We start from the raw sequence: 14,662 nt of genomic DNA, 5'->3' as shown, positions 1-14,662 counted from the left end.
AAAATTAGATAAATTAAAGTTTTTTTTATTATTTTTGTGATGAAAATAGAACAGCTATGATTTTCCCCAATTATAATTATTGCACACTTTATTATTTACACATTGCTTTTTCTCAAAATGATGACTATGTGTAGTTGAAACATACAATTCATATACGGGACAATTATAATATACTGCTTCAAACTGGGCTAAAATCCAATCCGGCTTTGGTCGGATCCGACCCGAGTGATCCACTAATTGTGTGTAAATGACTCAAATCAGAGGGCTATCATATCATTGTGTGATTGTGTTGTCTATTGATGAGGTTAATTAGGGGGCCATATCGATGTGTATGCTGAAGTGTTGGTCTGACATTCCTTGTTATAAGCAGTTTGTGCGTGAGTAGTGGAAGTATTTTCAGGTGGATGGTAGGGGTGGGTATGTCGTTAAGGAGAAGTTCAAATTGATCAGAATGACTCTTATATTGTGGCATAGTAATCATGTTCAAGATTTACCGGACATAATTTCTGATGAGTCAATAATTACTTATTTTAATATAATATTTAAGTCCATTTTATTTATATTTGAGTTTATTTTATTTAAATTTATTTCCTTTTTAGAACTCTTTTACTACAATTGCATATTATTATATTTCAGGAACAAATATTCTAAAGATTGAGTCTTAGAGCAAAAGAAAGGAGAATTTGAGCTGATTCGTGCCAAAAATATAAAAGATCTTATACAAAAACATCCGGTGCAAGGATTGAGGACAAAAATATGAATATCTCATACAAAAATATTCTGTGCAAAGAATTTGAAGATCTTGTACAAATATATTTATGAGGCGGCCCCACTTTAATTCTTTTGTTGCTTTTGCTTAGATTTTAAGCTACTCTATTTTAGTTTTCTTGTGGAACATTCTAGTGATGTAATTGCTTAGATTCTAAGTCGAATGTAAACTATAAATAGAGTAGCTAGCCATCACAAATATTCATCTTTTGTTCTCTGAAATAATAAGTGACAATTGTTTTTTGAATAAAAGTTCACCTTTATTTTATGTTCTTCTTCTTTTTCTTCTCTTTCATGTCTACAATGAATGTTAGTGAGTAGACTTCTCTTGTCTTGAGATTGTTGGATAAGTCTAAATGACATAATCTTAATCAAACCAAGTTTTAAACCTTAATCTTATGTAACCCTAATTTCTAATCTAAATTCACCGTTTTAACATGAATTAACTATTATCAAACTGTGGAAACGAAAGTGGGGGGTTTGATAATTGTTAATCCATCATCTCAAATATCAATTCATAAAACGAAAGTGGAGCTTTGATATTCGAACAGGTGAATTTAGACAAAGATTGTAAAGGCAGCGAAATAGTCTTTACAATCTTTGAGACATATAGTTTCGAACTTCAAGGATTCTAATTGTGATCAAGTCAGCGAAATAGGCTTGGTTGCAACCTAGAACCAAAATCTAATAGTAATCAAGTCAGCGAAATAGGCTTGGTTACTAGAGGAACAAAAGAGAAACTGTCTTTAGAAGTTAGGTCTAACATAAGGTTATAAGTTTAATAGTTTGGTTTGTGAAGGACTTGTCAATTAGATGAACCAATAATCCCAAGACTCTTTTTATTTTATTATTGTTATTTTCTTTTAATTAAACAAAAATGCAACTTTCTACCTTTTAAACTTTCAATCTAATCATTGTTAAAAGTTAATTGAATTCATAACTCCCTGTCGGAACGATACTTTTATTACTACTTCGGTAAGATCGTGCATTTTGCGGTTTTATCCCATCAATTTCTTCAATCAAGGATAACATAGCTTTATTAGATTGTGAAGGTGAAAATGAGTTGGTTTCAAAAGGAGACATTGAGGAGTCATTAAGACTGACATGTGACATGCATTTTTTATCTTGTGTTCATACTAGTATCTTTTGCCAACAGTCTCGGTTATGATGGCTCAAAGAAGGAGATGTGAATTCTAAGTTTTTCCATGGTATCATGTCAAGTCGCCGGAGGGGCAATACTCTTTCTTCCATCACAGTTGAAGGCAATCAGATGTAGGGAGTGTCTAATGTGCGTAGTGTCATTTTTGATCATTTGCGACCCATTTTAAGGCGTGTAATGTTGTTAGATCTGTTGTGGATGATTTTCATTTTCGTACTTTGACGTATATGGGGGAATCTGATAACACCGTTCAGTTTAGAGGAAGTTAAAGTCGCGGTTTGGGATTGCGAAAACTTCAAAAGTCCTGGTTCAGTTGGAATCAATTTTAGTTTTATCAAAGATTTTTGGCCTGAGATTAAAGATGAGTTATGCGTTTTACATATGAGTTTCATCGTAATGGAAAATTGACGGAAGGTATTAATTTCACTTTCATTTACTTGATACCTAAGATTGATAGTCCTCAATGCTTGAATGATTTTAGACCAATATCTCTTGTGGGGAGTTTGTATAAGATTTTGGCTAAATTTCTCGCAAATAGATTGCAGTTGGTGATTGGAAGTGCGATCTCTAATACAAAGTCAACTTTTGTGAAAAATAGGAAAATTCTCGATGGGATTCTGATAGTGAACGAGGCGATGGATGAGGCTCATAAAATGAAGGTGTTATTGATGTTTAAGGCCGATTGTGAAAATGCCTACGATTTTGTGGATTTGGTGTATTTAGATGATGTCATGAGAAAGATGAAGTTCCCGAGTCTTTGGAGGAAATGGATTAATGAGTGTATCAGTACGACTACGACACCAATTTTGGTGAATTAAAGCCCCATAGAGGAATTCCCGTTTGAGAGAGGGTTAAGACAGGGCGACCCTCTTTCCCCTTTTCTTTTCTTGTTAGCAGTTAAAGAACTTCATGTGATGATGAAATCATTGGTAGATTAAAACATGTTCACTGGATATCACATTGGTAACCTTGATTCAGTGACTATTTGTCATTTGCAATTTGCTGATAATACCTTGTTATTTGAGAGTAAAAGATGGATGAATGTTAGAATCTTCTGTGCTATTTTGTATTTGTTTGAGGCAATGTCTGGGTTGAAGGTGAATTTCCATAAGAGCTTGTTGGTTTGTGTTAATGTAAATGATTCTTGGTTAACCGAGGCGGCTTCGGTGTTGAATTGCAAAATTGAGAAGTTACCTTTTGTTTATCTGGGCCTGCCTATTGGGGGTAATATGAGGCGTGTGTTGTTCTATGAACTTGTGCTTAATCGTAACTGTTTGGGTGGAGTAGCAGAAATTTATTGTTAGGTGACCGATTAATTATTCTCAAGTCTATCTTGTCTTATCTCCTTGTATATGCTATTTTTTTTTTTTCCTTCAAAGCCCTTTCAAGTATCATTTCCTCTATTGGTTCTATTTTATGTAGTTTCTTTTAGGGGTGGGTGTGAGGATTATGGGAAAATCTCCTAGGTTAACTGGGATTCTGTTTTCATGAGAAAGGAGGAGGGATGTTTGGGGGGTAAGGCGTTTAAAGGAGTTTAATGTTGCTCTGTTAGGTAAATGGTGTTGGAGGATGTTGGTGGGTTGTGGTATGATGTGGAGGGTGGGCGCGTGACGGAGGGGGCAAAGGAGGGTCAAGTTGGTCGAAGGAGATGATGTAGATTCGTGGCGGGGGGGGGGGGGGGGGGGGGGGGGGGGGGGTGGTGGTGGTGGTGGTTGGTTTGAAGAGAATGTGACCCATAACGTAGGTAATGGGGCATATACTTTATTTTGGACGGACACATGAATGTGGTATATTTTGTTGTGTGATAGATTTAGACGATTGTTTGATGTGTCAGAGGATAAGTGTGTGTCGGTAGCAGCCATGAGTGTTATATGTTGGGAGATGGAGGTGAGGTTCGGAGGTGGTGACGTTGTTTGTTGGCGTGGGAGGAGTTGGTTGGGGAGTGCTCGATTTTTCTTTCTAATGTGCATTTACAAGTTGATACTAACGATAAGTGGGTGTGGCAGTTGGACCGGGACGAGGTTTACTTTGTCCATAGTGCTTACCTTTATCTCAATAGCTCGCAAGCGCAACATCCTTCTGTAGTTTCAGATTTGATTTGACATAAGGATCTTCCTTTGAATGTTTCAGTTTTTGCTTGACGTTTTATTCGTAATACTAATAGGTTAGCTCTTTTGGAATCCAGTTCGTGATTGGTTGGGTTTCTCATCGGTTGACCCCTGTTCTATTATGGAACACTGTGTTCAGTATTCTCATTTGACAAGTGGCTCTAAAGTGCTACACTCTTTTATTTACTTAATTTGATTTATATCTGTTTGGGTCATTTGGAATGAAATAAATGATATGATTTTTAACAATAAGGAAAAAACTATGTCTGAACTGCATAAGGTTAAAAATATTTCTCTTGTGTGGCTGAAGACAAAGATCGCTACATCATGTAGGCTATTATGGCTGGTGGCAGTGCCCTTTTGATTGTTTGCGTGCCGGTTAATTTTATCTTGTATTGTGTCCTTTTATATTGATTTTTAAAGCTTCTTTTTTGCATACTTTGTGCCAAGAAGAATGTTAGAATGTTTGTTGGTTTTCAATTTAATTCCATTTTGACCTTTTTTTAAAAAAAACTTTTATAAAAAAAATACAAATATTCAATTAAAATAAATTATCGGGATAGGAAAAAAAAATGAACAATGAGCAAAGGTGTTCGTGCTACTGCTAACTGTAAAACCCTTTGTAGTTTTCCTATCAAAGGCTTCCCACAACTTCTCAGGTTTCTCTTTCTGTAACCAATTACGCTTTCTTCATTATCTGCAATGTTGTTTACTCTTTTTTTCTTCACTATAATTTTCTGAAACTACTCTTCATATCAATTCAAAGCAATTTACTGAATTACCAACTATTTGGTATTTCACCAATTTCATTTTTTGTGTATAACCCGTTTGTTATTAGCGACTTAATGATAGTTTAATGTTAATGGGCACCTTTTATTTTTGCTTAAATGAACAGGTTTTGGAAGAAAATTTTCTGGGCACATGGAAAGTTTGAATCTTTTGAGTATCTAAATTTTCTCCATAAATTGACTTACATATCCCAATTTTGAAGTTCAAAATGGTGACTTGTGTGTCAACAAATTTTGCACATTCCAATGCTATAAATTCAGCAGGGGTGTTTAATGTTGTTAGAGGAAGAGAATTTCCTAGGAGAGTTAATTTCATGAAAATTTTTGATAGAAAAATTGGATTTTTAGGTAGTGAGAGAAAGTTAAGCTTAGTTCAAGTTAAGTGTTCAAGTAATTCCAATAATGGTAGTTCATATCATAGCCATGACCCTTTTTTACATCTGCATCCTGAGGTTTCGATGCTTAGAGGTGAGGTGAGTAGCACCGTGAATATTCCGAGAAAGGGTAGTTCTAGTTTGGGTGAGGATTTATCCGAGAGCTTAGGGGATATATCTAGTGAGAGTAATTACAATCAAGCGAAGATTAAAGTTATTGGTGTGGGAGGTGGTGGATCTAACGCAGTGAATCGTATGATAGAGAGTTCGATGCATGGCGTTGAGTTTTGGATTGTTAATACTGATGTACAAGCTATGAGGATGTCGCCTGTGTTTCCTGAGAACCGGCTGCAAATTGGTCTTGAGCTTACGCGAGGTCTTGGAGCTGGCGGTAACCCAGAGACTGGAATGAATGCTGCGAAAGAAAGTAGAGAATCAATTGAAGAGGCAGTTTATGGAGCTGATATGGTCTTTGTTACAGTATGTTCAACTACTTTTCTTTAATTATAATTTCTGCACATTGAATTATATTTTACATTAAGAGTTTTCTTAGTATTTATCGGTCTAAATGTTACACCATTCTACATGATTTACAAATATTAGTATATGTGTTAAGGATCAACTCCCCCAAACATTGACTTAATTTATATCTTAGATGTCCTCTCTCACTAGAGCTCTTTGAGCTAGAAGCCTGGCCCAATGATGTCAGATTGTAGCTACAACACTACAATGTAACAGAAATTTTAACAAACGGCTATTGATCCATAATATGCAATTTAGCACAGTGATCCGTAATATGCAATTTAGTACAAAGTGTCAAATAGAGGCTATAGCCTATAGCCCTGTAACCTTACTGCATAGCAAAATTTGAACTGCGATCTGCCTTCGATAACACTGACAGCCTCGATTGAACTACTGATAACTGCTATTGAACACTTATGAGTGTTTTATGCTCTGTTCGGTAATACCTCGTTATACAGTAGGGACAAGGTAGTCAAATGCAAAAAGAAATTCGTAATAAATGTTTGTTATTATGATCATAAGTTAATCTTAGTGCACTCTGATATCGAATACAAATTTGGTCATTTGTGGTGTTTCTTTTAATAGTGTAGGAGGAAATTTATCAAATAATATAAAGTCATTTACTATTCGGCTTTTTGATAATTAGTTTCCTTTTAAGACAAGGGATCAACAGTTCTAGATATTTATAATATCTTTAAGAATGTAAGACCCTGTTTTACTTCAAAAAATATTTTCAGTTTTCATTTTTTAAAATATATGTTCATTTTAAATTGTTAACAAGTAGATGAAAGACTTGTGTAGGGAACAATTGTGATAGAGAAAAGGTGGAAGGAAAGCTAGAAAGAATGCATTTTTAGAAACAATGAAACAATGTTTTGCCATTTTGAATGTTTTTGAAAATGCTAGATCTATTTTAAAAAATTATAAAAGAAAATGGTGAGGTGAGTATTGAATCTACATTATCTTGTGTTTATTAATAAGAGTGAAAATGAAAACAAGAAAAATGAGAAGTAAATGGACCCTAATTTTTTCAAAATTTGGAACAGACGTGCTTGCGGTTCTTTTAAATTGTTCTTTGTTTGTACATTTTCCTAAACTTGAAACTTAAAATGAACTTTTGCAGGCCGGAATGGGTGGTGGAACCGGCACAGGAGGTGCTCCGATCATTGCTGGTGTTGCAAAGTCAATGGGTATACTGACTGTTGGTATTGTCACCACCCCTTTTTCATTTGAAGGACGAAAGAGATCCATTCAAGCACAAGAAGGAATTACAGCTTTAAGAGATAATGTCGATACTCTAATAGTTATTCCAAACGACAAGCTATTAACTGCAGTTTCTCAATCTACCCCTGTAACGGAAGCATTCAATCTTGCTGATGATATTCTTCGACAGGGCGTTCGTGGCATATCTGATATTATTACAGTATGAAATTGCTAATGATCTTTGCATTCCTGTTGTTCATGCATTATCTTTCTGTAATAAGTAAAATCAATAATGCTCATTGATTATACTTACTGAGTGCAGATCCCAGGGATGGTAAATGTAGATTTTGCTGATGTTCGAGCTATAATGGCAAATGCTGGTTCTTCACTGATGGGGATAGGGACTGCAACTGGTATGTATGGAAACTGAAAATGATTCAATGCTATTTAGATTTCAATTTTTACCAATTCTACACTGCTTATTTTTTTCATTATTCTAATATTGAAGTGCAATTTAAGTCTCCTTTCTGCAACTGTTGGTTCAGGATTATGAGCGCTTTTTAATTTTTGAACTTCATATATTATTGAAATTTATCTTATGACATTTTTTGTGTGTTCAAGGGAAAACAAGGGCAAGAGATGCTGCATTAAATGCTATTCAGTCTCCTTTACTAGATATTGGTATTGAAAGGGCTACTGGAATTGTATGGAACATAACTGGTGGGAGTGATCTAACCTTGTATGAGGTGAGGGTGATCTTGTGCTTTAATCTTTGCCAAGTATATATTTCAGCTGTGCCAATGATGTTATTTTAATTTTTTATTTTATTTCTTTTTCTATCTCTTTGTTGTTGTTATTTTGGCTTCCTTTCCCCCTCTGCTCCTATAAAATTATGGGTCTTGTTAACCAGTGCCCCCGGGGCACTAGTTAAGGAACTAAAAGTAGAAAGAAAAGTCAAATTTTACATTGAAAATAACACTTTTTTAACTTTCAAAAAGTAGAATACACAATTTCCAAGACAAAAATTATTTATCTTATTTATTTTGCTAATTTTGCCAAATTGATAAAGGACTCTTAATGTAATTTTGCCAATTTTGCAAATAATACTTGTGCATTGCACGGGTAACTTATAGTCATGGTTCCATCGGAATAATGTCTTGCATATTTTATATTGCAATTAGTATGAACTTTCTGTGGATATGATATCAATTTGAGAGATCAATTATAATGAATTCCTATTGAAACGAATAAATTTCCAAATTCCTTATTGAAACGAATAAATTTCCAAATTCCTTATTGAAACGAATAAATTTCCATAGATTTACTTTTCTATTAATCATTTTGTGAACTTTGACTTTTAATGGAGCTAATACTTGTTTGAGGCGTTGCGATTCATGATCTGCTGTCTGATAGGACACCTAGGCATATCTAGAAGGAAGTGGGACCCAGGGGAGAGAATCAGAGTTAGTTATAGGGACGCATGGGTATCTTTCCTTGTGATTATGTCAGAAAATGTTATTATAAGGGGGGTAGTGGTGAGTAGGGAAATCATGGCGAAATATTGTTGGAAGAAGTTGGTTAGGAGCATGAAATATTGTAGAAGTGTTCACACTAGGGTTTATCCCTTTCAACTTTTCTGTTTCCACCATTGTAGAGCCCTCAAGTGCATCAGTATTCATTAAATTCATTATCTTGATTTTACGGGTTTTATCAGTCTATGAAATTCATCATGCTCTTGCAGGCTTGCTATGAATGATGCCCCTTTTGTATGCTATGGTTTTTAATATAATCATTTACAGGTAAATGCTGCTGCAGAAGTTATCTACGATCTCGTGGACCCTAGTGCTAATTTGATTTTTGGAGCAGTAATAGATCCTTCACTCACTGGTCAAGTAAGTTAAACTGTAATCTTTAACATCTTTTTTTGACTGGATGTAATCGTTGACATTAATCATAAGAAGTCATGCACTTAACATAATTTTTTTACTGGATGTAATCTTTGACATTAATCATAAGAAATCATGCACCCATGCATTATATGCCACTTCCACCATTTATGAATTGTGCAACTTACCACATTTCAGTATATCCCTAGGAGAAGCAGATACACAGCAATCATTCCTAGTTATATAAGTGTTTAGCAAAGAAATTCAGAAATTCAGAAATGATTTGAAATGGTTTACTTTAAATTGTAGTGTATAAACTTGGTTAATGAGCTAAGGGACATCGAAAGAGATATAAGTAGAAGGTCCAAGATTCGATCCCTGATTACTAGCATAACTACTAACTGTAATATTTGTGTACAGAAAAAAGCCAACAATCAATTTGCAGTCCCAAAATCTTCTAGGAGAATCCTCTCATTGTGTTGAGTTAATATTGTTAAGTATGAGTAGTAGCTTTTAAGAAATCATTAAAAAAAATTACCACGTCCTCAAAGGAATAGAGACTGTCGTTTTATCACGTTATGGATCACAAAACCCAAGTAATATTCAGAGAAAAGGACCAAAGGGAAAAAATAAATACTTGATCAAGTTCAAATCTTGTACTGTGAACTTCTCCGGTTATATTTTGTTTAGCTGGTATTTGGGATTGAATACTTTTCAAACTTCATTTGAATGTATAATCAGTATGAATGTTAAATATTTACATTGTCGGTGTGAATGAATTAAATCCATATGGAATATGATCAACATGGTGAGCCATGTCATTTGATTTCATATAGGTAAGCATAACATTAATTGCAACCGGATTCAAGCGTCAAGAGGAAGATGAAGAGAAGCCACTACAGGTATAATTCAAGTCTCCCTCTCTATCCCTCTCCATCCATGTCATGCAGACTCATAATTCTGGTTCATGTTCTAAACACAGACTAGTCAGCTCACTCAGGGAGATACAACTATCAATTTCAATCGGCGACCTTCCTCGTTCTCTGATGATGGTAGTTTGTTTGAGATCCCCGATTTCTTAAAGAAGAAAGGACGCTCACGCTATCCAAGGGTTTAATACTCTTCTTCCCAATGCTCTGTGCATTTCTTCGCCAATGCATCATTTTTTACTTAGGGGTTATAAATAACATTGGTCAAGGTGTTACTACTTCAATGTCTTTCTCCTTTTTAGCTTTTATTCAAGAGTTGTTCATACAGTTTCAGTTTGTTCATGTAGACTCTTGCAGAATTGCAGCTTTTATGCTTTCCTTGTTGACATATTTGAATAAGTCAATTACCTTGTATTCTTGTATAGGTAATATTTCTTAATGCTTAGAGCTTGTTATAATTCTTTAGCTTGTTTCATGAACATTTTCCTTTCTATGGAAAAAAATAAAATAAAATTTGCGCATCAAGATAATTGTAATCTGTTATAAGAAGTAACATTCATTGAATAATAATAACTGATATGAAATCATTTGAAACATATAATCTGTCAAGTGTTAACCAATTATAGGCCTTTATTTTTCTTTCAGGATACCAATTAAGCTTTTACATTTTACCATCTCCTTATCCTCCTCATCCTCATATTATTCTTTAGAATAAACTCTTCATTTCAATATAGATTTAGTTCAAGCTTTACTTTATTCAACACCTTTAGTCAAACTTGAAACTTTTTTTCCAAATCAATTGAATTAAACTTAATAAATAATATATTTTTCCTTAAGTTAACTACTATTCAATTAAATAAAACATTCTTTCAAAAAAATAATTAAATAAAAGATTAACTCTCTTCAACTTAACTCAAAGCAGGCTTGCCCGAGTGGTCTAAGGGGGTAGACTTAAGACCTACTGCACTGAGTGCGCGTGGGTTCAAACCCCACAGCTTGCAAAATATTTTTTTTATTTTTAAAACTAAGTAATGAATTTTTTTTGAGGTAAAACTAAGTAATGAACTATAAATTTAAATTTTACTTTTTTGCCTTGTAACCAAAAAAACTTTACTTTGTTGATTTTTTTTTCTGGATATAATACTTTGTTGAATATTAGTCAATATTTTTTCCAATAAAAACATATATGACAGATATTATTAATCTTTAAAATGTATTAAAATATACAAATTTTATGTAACTTTATTCTAATCGATATCAAACTTCACTTAGTTTTTTAGGAGTACAATTCACTTAGTTATTTTTTAATAATATATAAATTTGACATTTTCAAAATTTAAAATAACTTATGTATTTCAAAAACATTTAATAGTTTTTATATTATATTAAAGCCGTGTACTTTCAAATATGTATTCTTTTATTTTGCCTCCTATAAATATATGTTTTCTTCTTTCTTCAAAAAAAAAAAAAATGTTTTCCTCTGAAAATTATTTTAACCTTCATACAACAAAGATTATTTTCTTCCAAAAGAAAAGATTATTTCTCATTGCGATCAGTGCACAATGTTTTTAGTGCATGTGAATATTTCTAACCATTTGGAAAGAAATTTATATTTATACTTAGTCCATCATTGCAAATTTAGAGATGTAATTAAGGGTTAAGTCCAAATTGCTTTGCTTCATCATGGTGATAGTTTTGGCTGAAGTTTTAAAATTAATATCATTAGCCAGACACTATCCCACCGTTTCTTTCAATGGAACATTGATTTGAAATACCTAACTACATCTCACATCATTCAATCACAAGAGTGAAAAAGAAAAAGAAAAAGTTAGATACAAGTTTAAAGTGTTTCTGACTAATGCATCTCATAACAAAGAAATATACCTTATATATAGACATTCTCTACTTGTCTTGCATTTTAAGAATCAGTCTCGTGGCAAATAATACTTGTCAAGCCAAAAAGTAAAGAAGTGAATGAACCATTTTATTTGTCTTGTACTTCAAGAAACAATCCCTCTTCTTTTATAATTCTAAGTAATATGAAACTTTTTCAAACATGTATATTATCAACCAACACCAACATTATTGGTGTGTAATGCTTTTTATTTTTAGAATTTTACTACTTCATTTACAGTTTTGTCATACATTTCTCAATAAAATAAAAGACATAAACTACTATATAATAATTAATGTATACCCTACCAAAAAATCAAATTCTCAATGCTAATTGATTGAAATAGAAGCCAAGAATACATGATATATAGAAGACCAACGTCAACCTCACAATCCTCCAAAATATCCATCCAAGGTATCGATCATCCCTCACCACTCTCTTTCAATATATATCATTTTCCAATAGAAAATTCCTTATTTTTGCAAGTTGAGAACCAACATCCAAATTCCAAACCACACATTATAAAAGTCCCACATGAAACAAGACACGTACGTTTGTCACATACCATACAAAAGAACCCCTCGTAGTCTTGTCTTGTGGGGTGACGTGTGAACTAATTTCCCACTCATTTCATTCTCCTCATGCCTTTAATTTTCTTCCCCATACACTGTCACACAAAACCAAGACTCAAAAATAATATTCATAGCACACAGAAATTAAAATATCAACACTATATACATTCTTCAATATGGTCCTGTTTTGCATGAAAGAGAACAACACAAACACAAACACAAATACTACTACAATGACTCACCAATCATCTACTAAATCTCATGACCTAATTGATCTTGAAATGAAGAAACCTCATCAACTCAAAGAAGAAGAAGAAGAAGATGACACAAAGATTGAAATAGCATATTTGAAGAAGATGGTTTTGCCTATTGTTGAGGAAGAAGAAAGTGGAAGAGAGAGGTTGAAGAGACATAGAGTTGAAATGGGTGGAAGAGTATGGATTCCAGATATGTGGGGACAAGAAGAGTACTTGAAGGATTGGATAGATTGCACAACATTTGATCCTCCTTTAATTTCTAATAGCAAAATTGTGACTGCTAGAACTGCTTTGGTTCAAGAAGCTACTAGGATTCAGATTCCACTATAGGTGTTGTGCTTTTGTTTTTCTATTATTTTTTGTTTAGTTATCTTATGACCATGTTAATGTTATATTATATATATTGTTTGATTGTGGATGGTTTATGCATCCCAATCTTTGTATAATCGATCTTTTATTTTATTTTATTTTGTTTTGTTTTAATTTGATATATTATCCTCCGTATGAGTTTTGATTATAGAAAAGAAGACATTGATTCATCACACAAATATTTATAATATTATTATGCGTGTATGTTTGATTAGAAAATAGTTAAAATTAAATAGCACACTCAAAAAACTGCAATTAAGTTTCCTTCTTTAACGGAAACAAGTATTAGGTGAAACCTAGGTTGCTATTGACGAATTGCAGGTGATTTATCCACAATTACTATGTGATTTGTCCACTACTTTTTTTAAGACAAATTTTTTCGTAAAATGATTAAATTTAAGTTTTAAATTGTTGTCGAACTTGAAAATTAGTTGAAGATTCGGCTAATAACTCTCAACAATTTCAATTTACTTCGAGCTATTACGCCAATGAAGGGACTACTGGGTTGTGAGTTTCTTAACCCCTCCAAAGAGTGTTAGGAATTATTGTGATTTTTAGAGTTAATGAACTAAGAAAAACATAGATTAATGAATGCAGATAGATAAAGGTATAATACAAGAAAATTGATAGTTTGATTGATAGAGTATTTCTTAAAAGAAATTTACAAAGGAAAATGCTACATCCAGTGAAGGATATGATATTCTCGCGAACTATTCACGACTAATTGTATTTGGTTGATTATCACCACTACTTAGGTGATTTCCACCAATTCCAAGATTTAGTCAAAACAACTTGATATGCAGTTTCCTTTTAACTCAAAAAATACACGCTCGACAATTTTCCAGACAAACAATTCGCTATATATAGCATCACTGATTTACAAATGATATTATTGGTTATGAACATTTTGAGAGCATATAATGATAATCTTATTGGTTATGAACATTGTCTGCAAAGAGTTTGGTTAAACTTGCGCGTAATGCGTATAGTTTGTGATCATTGTTGTGTGCACGTGGTGCCCTATATTTGGAATTGTTCCACATGCTTCACGGTCTTTTCTGGTACCTTGTTCATGCAGCATTCTCTCTTCGATCAAGATTCCAAGATTATAGTTGTCTTTACGACCTTAAGCTAAAAATATGAAATACGAGTCGTTGAGGTCAAATTGTTAGTTTCATGTGTCTTCGACCAATTCTTACACCCCCACGACCTTTTTCACACTTTTTAAACCTGAGAAATATTTGACTAACTCGTATTTGAATGTTCCTAATTCAATTGATTCTTCATTCAATTAACTCGATTTCAGTTCAAACTTAATTCATCTGTAGACCATTTTGACTATCAACTTACATTACATTTTAAGCGATAACATAAATGTATTGACTAGAAAGAGAATGTAATCTCCTCTTGCAAAAAGCCTGGATGTTATTTTTGTATAACCTTTTCAGCAACAAAAAAATATAAATATTTTCACAACCTGAAAAGACATAAGATATTTTTCTTTTGACAATTTGAAGAGACATAAAACGAATACTTGTAATTTGATTAACATATACTCTTTCGATCTCATTATAAGTTTCAAGGCCAAGTCTCTTATGCACAAGAAAGATAAAATTTGTACCATGCATAAGGTTATTTTCATCATTAGATAAATAAAGTTTACTATTAAATTAAATGAAATATGAAAAGTATTATTGTTCTAATGCTGGAAAAATAAACTTGTGCATGGTGAAAAATCAATTTACTCTTGTAGGTTAGACAAAGTCGTGTTTCAATTGTAATATTTCTATCTCAAATCGACCGTCTCTTTAGAAAATTTATGAAGCGTTAATT

General features: G+C 33.0%; 2 protein-coding genes and 1 non-coding gene across 3 annotated transcripts; all 3 read left to right on the top strand.

Annotated features, from left to right (window-relative positions):
• The first annotated feature begins 4,567 nt into the window (after positions 1-4,567).
• On the top strand, positions 4,568-10,197 carry LOC25483823 (cell division protein FtsZ homolog 2-2, chloroplastic). The gene is made up of 8 exons (XM_013612535.3): positions 4,568-4,694; positions 4,931-5,677; positions 6,843-7,142; positions 7,245-7,335; positions 7,544-7,668; positions 8,722-8,814; positions 9,645-9,710; positions 9,791-10,197. Exons 2-8 carry the CDS (start codon positions 5,033-5,035, stop codon positions 9,923-9,925), a joined length of 1,455 nt encoding a protein of 484 aa, XP_013467989.1. The 5' UTR covers positions 4,568-4,694; positions 4,931-5,032; the 3' UTR covers positions 9,926-10,197.
• Positions 10,198-10,655: 458 nt separating this feature from the next.
• On the top strand, positions 10,656-10,738 carry TRNAL-UAA (transfer RNA leucine (anticodon UAA)). The gene has a single exon. It is a non-coding gene; the product is annotated as a tRNA-Leu (tRNA).
• A 1,499-nt stretch (positions 10,739-12,237) lies between these two features.
• On the top strand, positions 12,238-12,906 carry LOC25483821 (protein BIC1). Its single transcript, XM_013612534.3, has one exon. The coding sequence runs from the start codon at positions 12,380-12,382 to the stop codon at positions 12,788-12,790; it is 411 nt and encodes a 136-aa protein (XP_013467988.2). The 5' UTR covers positions 12,238-12,379; the 3' UTR covers positions 12,791-12,906.
• Positions 12,907-14,662: the final 1,756 nt, after the last annotated feature.

Source organism: Medicago truncatula, chromosome 1, assembly GCF_003473485.1.
Source record: "Medicago truncatula cultivar Jemalong A17 chromosome 1, MtrunA17r5.0-ANR, whole genome shotgun sequence".
NCBI lineage: Eukaryota > Viridiplantae > Streptophyta > Magnoliopsida > Fabales > Fabaceae > Medicago > Medicago truncatula.
Note: the sequence above shows the minus strand (reverse complement) of the source record. Positions and strands in the feature narration are given on the sequence as shown.